Raw genomic sequence first — 14,549 nt, 5'->3', positions numbered from 1 at the left:
AGTTTTGGAAAAAGCCAAAACTTTACTAAGTGAAAAAACCCTATACATCCTTAATTATTCCATCTTGGGCTACTTGTAAATCAGGGATTAGAGTACCTGCACTTTTCAGAATCAAAGAACTTAGATTGAACCTATTTTTTTTTTCTTGTCTGTAAAATGATAGAGTAATAATACCTACCTTAAAATAGTGTAATTAAATAATGTAACTGTAAAGCACTCTGCAAAAGTCAGATATTACATTAATAAACATACAGTGTAGTTCTACCTTATCACCAAAGTTAATATTGCCTGCTGCACATTAACATATCACTTAATAAGAAAACTTGCCATCTCATAATCACAGAAGTGAGTTTGGGAACAGAATAATCACTTTCACAGCACCTAAATCAAGTCACCTCTACCTTTTTAAATTCCCTTTTCTCAACACCACATTTATTCCAGGGTGTCTGGACAATTAAATGTAATCTTGTTTACACAAACACTGATCTAATAGGCTTCTAATCTGGTTAATATTTCCTTTTTTTTTTTTTTTTTTTTTTGGCTAAAGAATTCCTGGAAGGTTGCAGGAACAACAGAATGGTCAAAGTACTACAAGATTTAGGAGAAACAGCACTCATACCATTTATTTAATTAAATGTGAACAGCCTAAGAATGAAGTATAAGTTTCCTCCCCAAAGGTTAAATATCTAACCATTTTTACCAGTCATCCTCTTTGAAGTCAGAAAAAGTTTCAACAATTATATTTGAAACCATTCAAAGCTAAATTTTTATCTATTACTTAAGGGGGGAAAAAAGAGTCATCTTTGGGGATAATAAACTAGAATGGTGTGAACTGGTCAGGGATTATCACTTGCACTTTTGGATGACAAAATGGAGCCCAAGGTCTTGAGATAGTTAGAGAACAGTGGAGAAATAACCTGAAACCACGTTTTCTAATACTTTTCAGAGAAGGGAGAGGGATGGAGAATGACAAACAGGGAGAGGGGAGAAGGAAAGAGATCTAAACACAGATAACCGTCTTTACATAAGTTAATTTTGGTACTAAACTAATGGGCTTTGGTTTTTGGGTGCTTCCCTGGCTCACTGGCATCACGCGGCAAGTGAGGAGAGCTGGCTGGTAGCTTTGTGCTTCATTGCAATCATCCCCGACTTTGTATCTGCAGTTCTCCACGTTGCTTTGAGGCAGCCTCTAGACCTGATGGGTAAATACAATGTTGCTTTTGTATCTGTCTGGTCCCTTGCATGGGAGATGTCTGGGAGAAATCAAAATAGCAGGACCAATTGATCATGGAAACATCTGCCTGAGCAGCTGCCTCTCTTTCCTCTCCAGCGCCATCTCCCTAAGAGCCGACTGGAACCAGTAAGGGTGTGTGCCAGGCTACAGCTGCTCCTTTGCTCGAGTGTGCACCTTGTAAGGGCACACAGCCTCTGGGGGCGATGGACCTGCTCTTCCACCCTGGCTCCGATAGTACTCGACACTGGACAGATATTTAACTTCCTTGAATCTCAGTGTCTTCATCCGTAATAGTGCCTGCCTCACAGGGTTGTCATAAAGTACACAAAGAGATTTTGTATACAGTGTCTGAGACCTGGTAAATATGCAGCATATATCAGTGATTGAAGTTCAAAGTGAGAAAGAAGTGAAAGTAAAAAGACAGATGAATGAGGGCTTCAGAGCAGACTGCTTTTGCAGAATTCCTTTGAAATGACAGGCAGCCTCAGATGATCTAAAACCAAGAGTATTTTTTTTTCCTTCAGAGTTTCACTAGCTTACTTGTTATCCTAACCTATACAGTGTCATGCTTAACAGCTGGGGGACACTATGGAAGACCTACTGTGACCCCTGTCATTTCTGAGCCACTGCTAGGCATAACATTTTTTCATGGTGTTTTTTCTTAAAACCTTCTGATTTATTAATCTCCTTACTCAAATCTGCTGCAAACTCAGATTATCTTCCTTTTACTCTGCTAATTTTTTCAATATTAGTACTGTTTCTTGATACCAGAGTCCATTCTTTTCAGGAAATACAGTACCTTGGTCCCACACTACCATTACTCTTTTGAAAATTCTGTATCGGTGAGAGAAAAATGGGAATAGTTCTAGGAAATGGTAATATTTAATAAGTATATTTTCTCAGTATGCATTCAAAAAGTCACTTGAAAGGGTATATTTTGGTACCACTAAATCTCATGGCTATTAAAAACTCTACTTATTTTTTTCAGGAAATACCGGAGATTGAATCCAGTACCTCATACATGGGAAGCAGGTGCTCAACCAGTGAGCTACATTTGCTCCCCAATGAGAGTTGTTTTTTTCATTTGTTTTGTTTTTAGGAGATACCAGGAATCAAAACTAGGACCTTGTACATGGGAAGCAGGCACTCAGCCACTTAAGCTACATCTGCTCCCCCTGACTTGTTTTTTAAAGTATGTTCCATGAATGGATTAAATGCACACTACAGATTTTTTTTTTAAAAGCATTTTGCACATCTTCACTAAATCATTTGTGAACCTTTGTAAATTTTTGTAAAATCTGGAAAGTTCATCATTCAGCTGCATTCTAGAAGATAAGGGCAGGAACGGCCCAGTCTTGTTCACTGTGCACCCCCAGTATCTCGTCCAATGACTGGAAAATACAAGACATTCATTCAGTGTATTTTGACTGATACACTTTAATTTTACTCTACAGAAGATGCTTTTATGTTAGATTAATGGAAATATCCTCCAATGAAGAATGTGATTAATAAACTGTGATTCTGGAATGAAAATGAAAATCAGAATTCTTGGAAAGTAGTCTAAGCCCTTGGCAGAAGAAAGCAACAGATCATCCTTGAATTCATACAAACCAGAAAGGGATATATTCTGAAACACACCCCAATTTTGGCAAATCATAATATTGAAAAACTTTTTAAGTGCATGATTTCATGGCATGAGACTCAAAGAAGAGCCAGCTCTCAAAATTCCAATTCTGACTCTGCCCTGACAGATTCCCAAAGGAAAACAAGGAACCACTCACAGAAGCCAGTGTTTACCACTGACTACACTCCAGTGACCTACTTAGAAACATGTACAAACGATGGGAGGCTACAAAACCAAAGAAATGGGCAACAACCATCTCAAGGAACAGAGTCTACAACGGCAAGCAAGATAGTCCCTTCCGTCCTGCCCCGTGGGATCTAAGCTCCCTCTCAAAAGAGGTGCAGAGGGCATCACCATCCCAGAATCCTCAGGATTGGGGAATGAACTATGGACTAGAGTAGACTTATTGTGATTCTAGCAATAGAAAAAGTGTTACTATTGATATGGAGACAGTGGCCACTGGAGGTTCTGAGGGGAGGGAGAGGGAAAAATAGGTATGATATGGAGGCATTTTCAGGACTTGGAAATTGTCCTGAATGACAATGCAGTGAGATACAGGCCATTATGTATCTCATTGTAACTTACAAAATTGTGCGGAAGAGAGTGCAATCTACAGTGTAAACTATGATCAACACTTGGTGGCAATGCTCCAAAATGTGTTCATTAATTTTGACAAATGTACACTAATGAAGGATGTTAATGTGGGAAAATGTGCAAGGGGTAGGAAGCGGGGCATATGGGAATCCCCCGTATTTTTTATGTAATCTAAGTATCTTAAAAAAAAACACATTATAAATATAATAGCAAAAAAAATAACTAAGTATAAGATGAATATACCAGTTTATAAGAACAAAGCCCCAAGCAGGTCGAAACTTACAGAAATGCCAAGGTATCAGTTTCTGAAGATCTTTTCAGTTAAGAAGGAAAAATGAGGGTTAGGTCTACAGCTTGGAACTAATGATTGTACTCACAGATGTCAAACAGAACTTCAATTTCACTTCTGTTTTCTCTACTTCAGGAAGAAGGAAACATTTATGGAGCACCAAATAAGTGCTGGGTATCAGGCTAAAGACTCAAGTTCAGGGCCTGGCACACGAGGCCCAGTACAAGTTGAAAAAATGACATACAAGCTTTACACATCTGAATTTATTGAATAGATGAATTCTCATTTGGAATAGTTTCAAGGGGGAGAAAGTTCCTAATTAAGAGAGGGTATGTGAAAATGGAGACCTACTTCAAAGAACAATGCAGCAGTTAGAGATGTCTCAAGATGAAATGCACCATACTGAAGGTAGTGAGTTCCCTGTCAAAGTGGTTTTGATTACTTTTTCTTTTTTTTTGGAGAGGGGGGGAGGGTGGTAGTAGCAATGGACAAAGGGGGTATATGTTAAGTGTAAACAGACAGAAGTGAAAGAGCTCTCCATTCTTTTATCTGGGAGCCACAGTTCCCTGACTACTAAACTCAGATTCAAGATCCTTAGCTTTATTGTAGTCTAGTTCCCTTATACTTACACAAATTAATCACTGTTCATAGCATTGCTACAGGAAAATAAATTCCAGCTTCCAAATGACTGAGTTACAGATAACCTTACACAACATAACCTGTTAAATTGGAAACTACATAAATTTCCACCATTCTCCCCCATCCCAATCTTTTTCTTTTACAAATACATAGGAATTTCTGCATCAGGCTCACTTGATGGTGTCCTCAGCCATCTCCAGGAATCCTAAATTAGTGACCAAATTAATAGGCAAGCAAATTATCTGAACTTTAGGCTTCCTAAAATTCCCTCCCTCAGTCAATTCCAATACAGGGCAAGTCAACAACATCAAGCGTGTGGACACTTGGAAAATGTCCAGTGTACAAATGGAAAAAAGTAGATGATTTGTAACTAGGGAAGAAGTAGTCACATTTCCACTTCGTTTCATCTCACACTGTAGATTCAGGATAAGAACATTTCAGAATTAACTGCCCATGGTGTTGGAGGCACCCCTGAAGAATCTAACCTGAGCGTCAGCATTCAGGGAATTAAGAAGACAGCTGGGGTGGGAGTGAGTCTTCCTATCTAGGACCCATGTTATCACTTTGCTGCCATCCCGAAAGCAAAGACAGGCACCCTAACACACATGTGAACCCAGCAGAGGTGGGAGACAGTAAGCACAAACAGGCCAAATAATGAACACTCGTTAAGTCAAAGTGCTGGAAATTAAGCTTTCTTTTTTAGGAATACCACTGAAAAGATGTGGCTTTAATTAAGGTAATATCGCACGCTTACCTTGGAACCATTTATAAAAACCATAATGATGATAGTATAAAAAACAGATTTTGGTAGAAACCTAGATGTGTGAAAGGTTGCTATGAAAAAATGAAAACAGGAATGATATAAGTATATTTCCTTTTATGTACAAAAACAAAGGCCCAAAAAATGGTTTGTTAAAGTAGCTACTGACATGATGTTAAATTATTTTTCCCTTGCTTTGGTTAAATCAGCCTAGGAACTGCAGTCAGTTCCCCTTCTACTAACAGCATATAAACACAGTGACTGGACTACTTTTCATACAGAATAAACAATTTTTGAGAAAAGAAATTAAATTAATTTTAAACTAAATTAAACATTTTACCAATAAATAATTTTTTTAAAGGTAGTATCTTCATTCTACATCCTTGGGCATAACATATACACCAATTTAAAAACAAAATTTCTCCTACAATAGTAATTACAGGTGTTAATACAAACAAACTATAAAGTCAAATTACTTTAATGTATCTCTAAAAAATATATATCCCAGGAACAGAAAATGAATTGAAAATTGACGTTTTTCTAAAATTGTACATATTCTAAAATAATGGATTTTAATACTTTATTAGAGAACAAAATTCAAACTATTGTTGGCATTTCAATATATTCCTCAAGAAATGGTTAAAAAAACATTTTGTACACCAGAATTGGAACAGAATTTATCATTCTGATTTACGGCTATGAAAAGGCAATCAACTTCTATTTAAAATTGTAACCAGTGATAAAAGATACTTCAAAAACGTAAACATTTGGTCTGACAATCTTTAATACTGGTTAAAACAGTCTGATGTTTGTTGCTGTTGAAAATTATTTGAATCCAAGGTGCAAAAAAAAAGTGCAGCTGCCTACTTTTACATGAAATACATATGACCAACAATTCTATACTATTTACACACTTTAAAGATCTTAAATTTAGTAATTTAATTAGGTGTATGCATCATCTTTCAGGATAAATCATGTGCTGCAGAGCCCAAAACTTGGCTTTTTGTTAAATTAGACCAATGTATTTGAAGACATACACCTGTTCTTGTCCTAATTCTAATCCTAAATCAAAATGCCATTTCGAAATCAATTTAGAATTATTTTGATCAATAAAATATTGGAATTGTTGCAAATGTGAACACCTTATCTCTAAGAGCCAGGTTCTTCTTTGCCCTTTGCTAGTCCTCTCAGCACTTCTCCACTCCACAAACCTCATTCTGTTGCAGAAGTGGCAATGCCCAAAAATAAAAGGTATACAAGAACTCGGCCTCAAGGCCACCCCATATCCCAGGGGTTTGCTTAGTCTGTGGGACACGTGAGACTACATCTTTCGGGGTAGGTCAAAATGGATGAAGCAAAACTTCAGCAAAGCAACCATCAGTTGTCCTCAATACAAATAGTGAAAAAGAGTGATACAAAATTAACAAACCAAATATAAATTTAATACCTAGCTGCATGTTCAGAACTGGTTTTCATATCTACTCAGGGTTCTCGGTCAACCGCCCACCAATATTTTCTGCGTCTATCTGAAGTTATCTTTACGAAGTTATTAAACCCGCTGTTTTGACCACAAGTGACATATGTGTGATGATTAGGAAATCAATTTACTCCATTATCACTCTGTACAATGCACTCACCAGAGGGGTAAGTGGAGAGTATTAAAAATGGAATACAAGTCCCTCACTCCTAAACTGGACAAGGGAATTTTCAAATTAAAATTAAGTTTTTTAAAAAAGCAACCAAACCCAAAGAAAACAAAACAAAAACCCCTTCCTGGCAACGTTAACACTAGATCCCAGATAGGGCAGTGAAACGGTTTGGTCCCAACCTAGGAACGTATTTCCTTGAAAAGTTTTAAAAATACCTAACCAAGCACGATCTCGAGTCCCACGGGCACAATGTTCCATGAGTTTCCACAAAAAAATACAGCGACTGGCTGCCTTCCCTGGGTCCAACGTCCCCCATGCACCTCATTCTCCGCTGTTCCCAGCCCAAACCTTAGCTACAGGCTATGGTTTCCAGCTGCTGCTCGGCCTCGGCGGCCATGGCGGCTGCCTGCAACTGCTCTGTCTCACTCTGCATGGCACTGGGGGTCACCTGCTTCCTTTCACTGTGCATATTGTTCTCATGCCTTTTTAGATCTGACGCTTTGGCAAAGGCCTTGGTGCAGGAGCCACACACAAAAGGCTTCTCCCCCCTGTGTCGTCTCTCGTGGTCTTTGAGGTGGGACTTGTGCTTGAAGGCCTTGTCGCACATGTGGCACGCGAAGGGTCTCTCGTTACTGTGCACCCTCTCGTGCTTCTTCAGGTCCGGGGCGCGGATAAATGATTTCCCACACACCTCACAACTGTAGGGCTTATATCCCGTGTGGATTTTGAGGTGCTCTTTCAGGTGGGCCTGCGTGGTGAAGCCTTTTGTACACATTTCACAAACAAACGGCCGGTCCGCCGTGTGCAGCTTCTCGTGCTTCCTCAGCCTGCCCTCGTCCGAAAACGTCTTACCGCAGGCCTGGCAGGCGATTTGCTCCCGGTGGTGGCCGTAGAGTAAGTACTCAAACTTCATGTCGCTGGTGGCCGTCGTCCAGCCTGGCGTCTGTTCGTCTTTCACTTCGCTCATCCCGTCATTAAATGTTAAGGCTTGAGGGGTCTGAGACCCCAAATCTTTGGATTCTGGGGTCTCCATGGATTCTACTTCCTGGCCGTAGCAATTCACTTTCCTGACTTCCTCACTCCCCAGCTCTTTCAAAATCGCCTCCTGAACCCTGAGTGTGGTCGTAGGCGACTTGCCGTCCTCCTGACTTGGGGGGGTGCCCTCTACCGTATCGTCGGAAGGGCTGTCGTCTTGATCCCCGATTTCTTCCACGTCATCGTCCTGAGTGTCAGCAGCGTCCCCGATGGGACGGTTTATTTTCAGGCAATACTTACTTTTTGATTGGCCGTTGTTTTCATCAGGACTAGATACATCACGCTTTTGAGAACACAGTTTATCCAAAAATCGGATGCCAAGAATCTGACCTGATGACATCATGAGGTTAACATCTTCTTTTTTCACAGAAATCTTCGCTGTGTACATGTAGTTCAAGACCTCTTCAAATATATCGGAACGGAGAAAATCTATTTCTATTACTGAGGAGCTATCAACTTCAAGCTTCTTGAAGAGCTTTTTAAAGTAGGTGCTGCAGGCGGCAAGGACACATCTGTGTGCTCTGAATTTCACATCTTCAACCACAATAGCAATATCGCAAAATTCTCCCTCCAGGCGTTGTTCATTTAGCGTTTTCAGAAACAGAGTTTTATGATCATCGTCATTATACTTAATGGTTTCAGACATACTGATGAAAAACTCCTATGAAAATTTTTAGAAAAGAGAGTTTGGTAATTATGAATAATACTTGCTTATACAGAAATACAGCTAGGTTTTCATTTTCTAATGGATTTTTGGTATCTAAAGACTTCAGAGAGTCAATGTTAAAAGGCTGGTTTATGTAAGGAGTAGAAAAGACTAGCCCCAATAATGCATTTCCATAGTAACTTCCATTTATCTTAAGTTTACTATTTGCCTAATTGTAATAATAATTTGCCTAATTGTAATAATAATAATAGCAGCAACTTTTACTTAGCACACAATACATGCCAGGCATTATTCTATGGACTATATATGTCTTAACTAATTTAAGGTCCAAATAACTCTATGAGGTAGGTATTACCACCCCCACTTTATAGATGAGATTAGGAGCTTGCCCAATATTCTATACTTATTTAGTGGAAGAGCTGGGACTTGAAACCAGGCAACCCAGCTCCATAACCCTTGTCTCCTGACAACTGGAAGCAATGATGATAAATAACCCAACTCATCTGGTCTGCTGGGTCTAATCTACTGCTATAATTGGAGGAAGAGTCAATAAAAGAACTGAGATGGCTTATTGTTTCACTTCCTTGGTAGAGGAGACAAATCACTGTGGCAGAACTAGAAAGGGACATTTTGGCCAAAATATTCCATTCAGTGTTGCTTTCTGGTTTTTCCACACCAGTTTTGGGTCACTTCTGAAGGAGCGGGCTAAGGTTTAATATGACCCTGCAAGGACCTGAAGACTTCTGAGAAGGCAGTGAAGAAGGGCTGTGTTCTTCCTGAATGCCAATGTACCTGCCACCCAGATAAAGGTGCTGTCAAGCTGGATGTACTTGACAAGTGCTCCAAGTATTTCATAAGGTAAAAAAATTTGTAACTGGAATGAAATGCCTGTCACCATACTAAAGAAGTGATCTTTTAAAAATAGTGAGATCTGTGTTTTATTTTCAAAAACATTCCTTTCCCTTTATTCAACAAAGTATGAAAATGAGGAAAGTACACATTTTCCTCAAAGAAACAGAACTGCTAATGCAAAACCAGAACTGAGACATATATATTTGAAAACAAACACCAGATTGCACTCTCAAGGTTTAATACCCAAAGTGATAGTTACCATGAACAACTCAGGCTATTATCTTAATGCTTTAAACACCGAAGTCTTCAGATCAGAATAACTCTGATCAGGGGCACGCCAGACCTGCAAGAGGAAAGGACAAAAAGCATGAGATGGGATCTTCTTCTATTCCAGATTCTAGACCAAGAATGTTTTCAAGAATTGCTTTTTTAAAAATAATCTTTCCTTTCTTGTCCTGCCACTTATTCATATACCCATTTTCAGGGTGGGAGCAGGAGCTGAGAGGAGAGCAGCTGGCAGCATCAGGTCCAGCCCTGAGTAGATATGAACTAGAACAGGGAAGGGTTGTAATACCTGAGGCACGGAGGGGTTGTGAGCTGGGAATCAGAAGGTTGGGCCCCAGAACCACTAAGGAATTTCTTCTCATGAACAAAGCTGGTGTCTCTATCTGTAAAGATGTGGAGAGCTATACAGATTAAGACATGCCAATAAGTGTACATAGTCCCCACCATTTACTGGTGGTAGGTAGCCTTCTACGTATTTTTCTAGGTGTCTGTAAGCATATATTTTGTAAATACAGAGAAAGCTATGGAAGCACACAAATCCATCAGTTAACCTGGAAGGAGAGGGAAGAGCAGTTGGCGTCCCCCTCCAGTCTGTGTGACGTAGACATATCACACTATCCTGCTGTCTAAGCTTGCCTTCCTGAAATGCAGGCGTTTTGCCCCTTTCAACGGAACTCAATGATCTTTTAGCTTTTTGAGTCTCAACTCTCACCACAAGGACTCCAACCTGCAGACCTGAAAAACTTAAGTTTCATCTATGAACAGTGATGAAACACAAGGTGTCTAGTGTGGTGGCAGCAGGTGACTGGAGGGATTACTAAAGCTGTGCAAGACTCCAGCCTAAAGACCAACATCCGGAAAATCCTAACAAGTTCCCTCTGCAGAAAAGTGCACACATCAAGCGGCTGTCTGGACTAGCAAGGGGTTTTCTCATCTGCAGCTTGTGGGCTGGGCGAAACTACTCCCAAGGACGCTTCCAACTTTTTAACATGCTGTGCCTCTGCCTCCCGGTTCCCTAACGTGCACCCTGGCCTGTAGTCGCTCCTAGAGGGAAAATCTCTCAATTCTGTCACTTCCCACTGTACCAGTAACTCTCCCTTAGGCTTGTGGGATAGGAAGTGCAGAGGACTAAGTTAGGAGAACAGTGGCCATTCAGTAACCACGGCAACAGATGAGTAGGCTTAAAAATAAATTTTCCCTTTTTTGGCCAGTGTACTTTACCACGCCTCTGCCTGTCAAGAGCTCTAAGGACCCGAAAGGAGAGACTTTATGCCCATCGGTGCATTTTTACTTTTGAGATGTTCCAATTGCTAAGTTCAGGTGAGTCAAACTGGATGCTCCCCGTGGGCAGTATCTGTGTAGGTGGAGGGAAAGATGGAGCCCGACGACGCTTTCAAAATAAAACTGTCCCCTCCTGCGCTATCTCCATATCGCTGGGTCTCTCTAGGTTGCCGCTTCGGAGCAAGGAGCAGGTTTACCTGCAACCGCTCAACTTGCACAAGCGGCTGCAGCCACAGAGGCTTCCCCGGCCCCGGGCAGCCCACGGCTGGCAATGGCGGCTGCAACCACTTCCCAGCGGAGAGCTCGCAACTTCTCAGCGGGAAGGAAGCGGGGACGAAAAGCATGAGCCAAGGCGCCTGCAAAACCGAGTCAGCCCCCGCTCGGAGGTTTCCAGCGCGCGCCGTTGGGGAATGGGGCAGGTCGCTGTTAGGAAAACAAAAGCCCCCGGCTTCTCCGCCGGGGAGAGAAAGAGATCGCTTTCTTTTTCACAATCGGGCGTCAGGACGCGGCTGGGGGCCCCGGGTCCCGCAGCGCCAGGGCTCGGAGCGAGCGAGGGACGCAGGACCGAGACCCAGAGAAGGGCCCGCGGCGACGGCGAGCGAGCGTGCGCCGGGCCTCGCAGCCCCGCCGAGCGCCGCGCCCCGCTCCGCCGCGGCCCCGAGCTCGGCCCCGCGCACTCCCGGCCGGCTCGCGCCGGGCCTTCCCCGCCCTCCCGCGGCCGGGGGCGGAGGCGGCGCGCGGCCCGGACGGCTCCCCGAGCTCAGCGGGCGCCGCCCGGGTGCGTGCGCGGGGTCCCGGCCCCCTCCCCCCGGCGCCGAGAGGGTCCCGCGGCTGCAAGGGGCGGCGCCCGGCGGGCCGCGCCGGGCTCGGGGCCGTCCCCACCCCCACGGCGGCGCACTGCGGCGGTGCGAGCAGGGCGGCCATGAACTCGCCGCCGAGGCTGGGCGAGAGCGCGCGCCGGGGCCGCCCGGCCGCTCCCGGAGTCCGCTCCCCGAGCCCGCCGCCGCGCGGCCCCCGTGCGCCCCGGCCCACCCAACCCACGCCGTCCTCGCTCGCCCCGCGCCGCCGGCGGCCGCTCGCACGTCCTGGAGCTGCTGGTGCCCCAGAACGCGGCGAGAACGCGCGTCCTCCGGGCCCCGCCGCGCCAGCTGCCGCCCGCCTCGCCGACGGTCCTCGGCCCCTCCGCACCCCGGCCCGCGCTTACCTGCAGCCTGGCACAGCCACAGACACTCCCCGTGGGTTCCCCGCGCTCACCACGCGCAGGCTGGCTCAGGATGGACGCGGGGCGCGGGGGCACGGGGGCTGGCAGTGTGTTTTGGATTTTTTTTTTTTTTAGAGTTTGGGGAGGGGGCGGGGTGGGGGGGTTCGTGCACGTCTCTGGTGGTAGCAGCCCTCCTCTTGCACGAGCACAGACTGCCTAGCCGGCCGCGAACACCCCCGCCGGCACCCCCCTCCCGTGCATGCGCGGTGCGGGCTGGGGGGAAGGCGCGCCGCCGCTCGCGCAAGCACGGAACCCGATCGTGCCTCTGCGCGGGCGAGCGGCGAAAGGGTTAATCCGGGACCTTTGCGGACGCCTTCAAGGGAGTCGAAGGGCCGCCCCCTCGGAGCCCTGGCCTGCGCACGCGCGCGCACGCGCGCGGCTTGGGGCGCGCGGAGCCCGCGCGCGGGAGAAGGGGTGGGCGGGGCGGAACCGAGAGAAGGCACGAGCGCCGCTGCGCGTCCCCGCCCCGCCGTGAACTCCCGCTGCCCGCCCCCGCTCCTGGCTTCTGCCCGCGCCTGCAGCCGAAGGCTCGGGCTGCGCATTCGCGGCATCAGTCCAGGCCCAGCGCCGGGGACGCGGGGGCCGGCGCTCCCCTGCAAGTGCGTGGGGGCCGCCTCCGCGCGCGCCGGGGCTCGGGCCGGGCGCGCGCGGGGTTGGATCTTGCGGCCGCCAGGCCGCGCCGCGGCTCCTGGGGCGCTGTTTGCGCCCGGTGCCTCCGCGCGCACGGGCGGCCCCTGGACGCGCGCTCGCAGCCGGGCGATCTCGGCTGGTGTCGCTGCGGCGTCATTATTTTTATCCGGGGAATGGTAGGCGCTCTATAAAGGCTTACGGAAGAACTGGGAGGGAAAAAAATTAAAAGTGGCAGCTTTCATTTGCAGGGTAAGGGACATCCCCAGTCATCCTGGAGAAAGCGGGCTCCCCTGAAGCTTGGATCTAGCCGAGCTCGCGTCCACGCTCCCGCGGTTACGCGGACACTGAAGGAAATGTCAGAGGGCCAGAGGCGGTAGCTCCTTCTGGCAGTCTTGAGCCGCAAGTCGATTACATTTAAAGCTTCCTGGGAGAGCTCTGATCTCTCGGCACATCTCGGTTCAGCCAAAGTAATGGCTCCGTTGCGGTGCACTCAAAGTCGCGTTCCCTCTGACGTGGTAACTGGGAAGTCCCTCCTGCTCTGTGTGTACTGCTCACCTAAATCCTGGATGCTGGGCAGCAATTTCGCCATCCCCTTAGAGACGCTCAGGTTGGCTGGTCCTGCTTGTTTTTACAGTGTTTAGCAAAAATACACGCGGAATTAAACATCTGGAGTTTACAGCAGGACCTTCCCCACGGGACTGTGTGAAGATTAGATAAGATAATGCTTGCAAAGTACCAAGTACAGAATAAACATTTAAGAAATGATATGATTGGCTGCGTGAATTTCTTAAAGGAAATTCCATACTGCCTCAGATTTTGTAATGCTAATTGACACCTGTGTAACGTGTCACAAGGTCCTTTTTATACATATCCTTTTGATGCTCACAAAAGCAAGATGGTTAGTAGGCCTAATGAATGAGTTGGGATAGAAGGACTGCCCTAGGGTTAGAGATACCCAGTTCAAATATTGGGTTCATTTTTTTCTAAGCTTTAGTTCCTTATTTTATTCTTAAACCTTAGTTGCTTATTTTATTCTTGTTTACATAGCTCTTAAAATTATACTTCCATCTTATGTTTTGTGTTTATTAGGGGGAAATAATAGGACTGATATCTTAGGGTTATATTGCTGAGCAAGATTGCGGTCTCTCTACTAAACACTGTGTGGGGGACACTGCCAAGCCCCAATAGTCCATTGTCTGCCACTGCTTGACTCCCTCCTCCCAGAACACCTAACTGGATGCATTTCTTCACTCATTCTGCATATATTTATCATCTGCCTACTATGTAAAGACAATCTATACACATATGGGTAGGTCAACGGGACATATCTGATGAAATCATAGTAGTTCAGAAGGGTTCTGGGAGCTAGTATGCACTACTCAAGTGACAGATTCCTGACTTCTCGGTTTTGTATCAATTAATTAGGGCTGTCCCTTGCTAGGTCACAGGAAGTCCTGGGGATGAGTCTAAGAGGCAATTCCGTACAAAGGAGGAAGGGCCTGACCCAAACTGACCACCTTGCCTGTGTTACCAGGGTCAGCGCTCAGCTAGGCCTTCAATAAATACCCACTGACAAGTGGCAATTTAGAGCTTAGTTGGGCTGAGAGCGAATTACAGGGGCTCACTGTAGGGTTGACTGGGTTAGGGCCTTCCAGGATGCAGACCTGAGGCCTGTGAAGGAGGTTCTGCCCATCTCCCGCCAGGAATGGCCATCATTCAACATGGGCTCCGGGTTCTTGGACTCTGCTG

At 45.5% G+C, this 14,549-nt stretch overlaps 1 protein-coding gene across 1 annotated transcript; it reads right to left on the bottom strand.

The window, feature by feature from the left end:
- Positions 1-4,511: 4,511 nt before the first annotated feature.
- ZBTB14 (zinc finger and BTB domain containing 14) lies at positions 4,512-12,568 on the bottom strand. The gene is made up of 3 exons (XM_058277438.2): positions 12,114-12,568; positions 9,603-9,686; positions 4,512-8,485 (listed from the first exon to the last, which is right to left on the bottom strand). Exons 2-3 carry the CDS (start codon positions 9,603-9,605, stop codon positions 7,139-7,141), a joined length of 1,350 nt encoding a protein of 449 aa, XP_058133421.1. The 5' UTR covers positions 9,606-9,686; positions 12,114-12,568; the 3' UTR covers positions 4,512-7,138.
- Positions 12,569-14,549: the final 1,981 nt, after the last annotated feature.

This window comes from Dasypus novemcinctus, chromosome 16, assembly GCF_030445035.2.
Source record: "Dasypus novemcinctus isolate mDasNov1 chromosome 16, mDasNov1.1.hap2, whole genome shotgun sequence".
Lineage (NCBI taxonomy): Eukaryota > Metazoa > Chordata > Mammalia > Cingulata > Dasypodidae > Dasypus > Dasypus novemcinctus.
The sequence above is the reverse complement of the archived record's forward strand: the minus strand, read 5'-3'. Positions and strand labels throughout refer to the sequence as shown.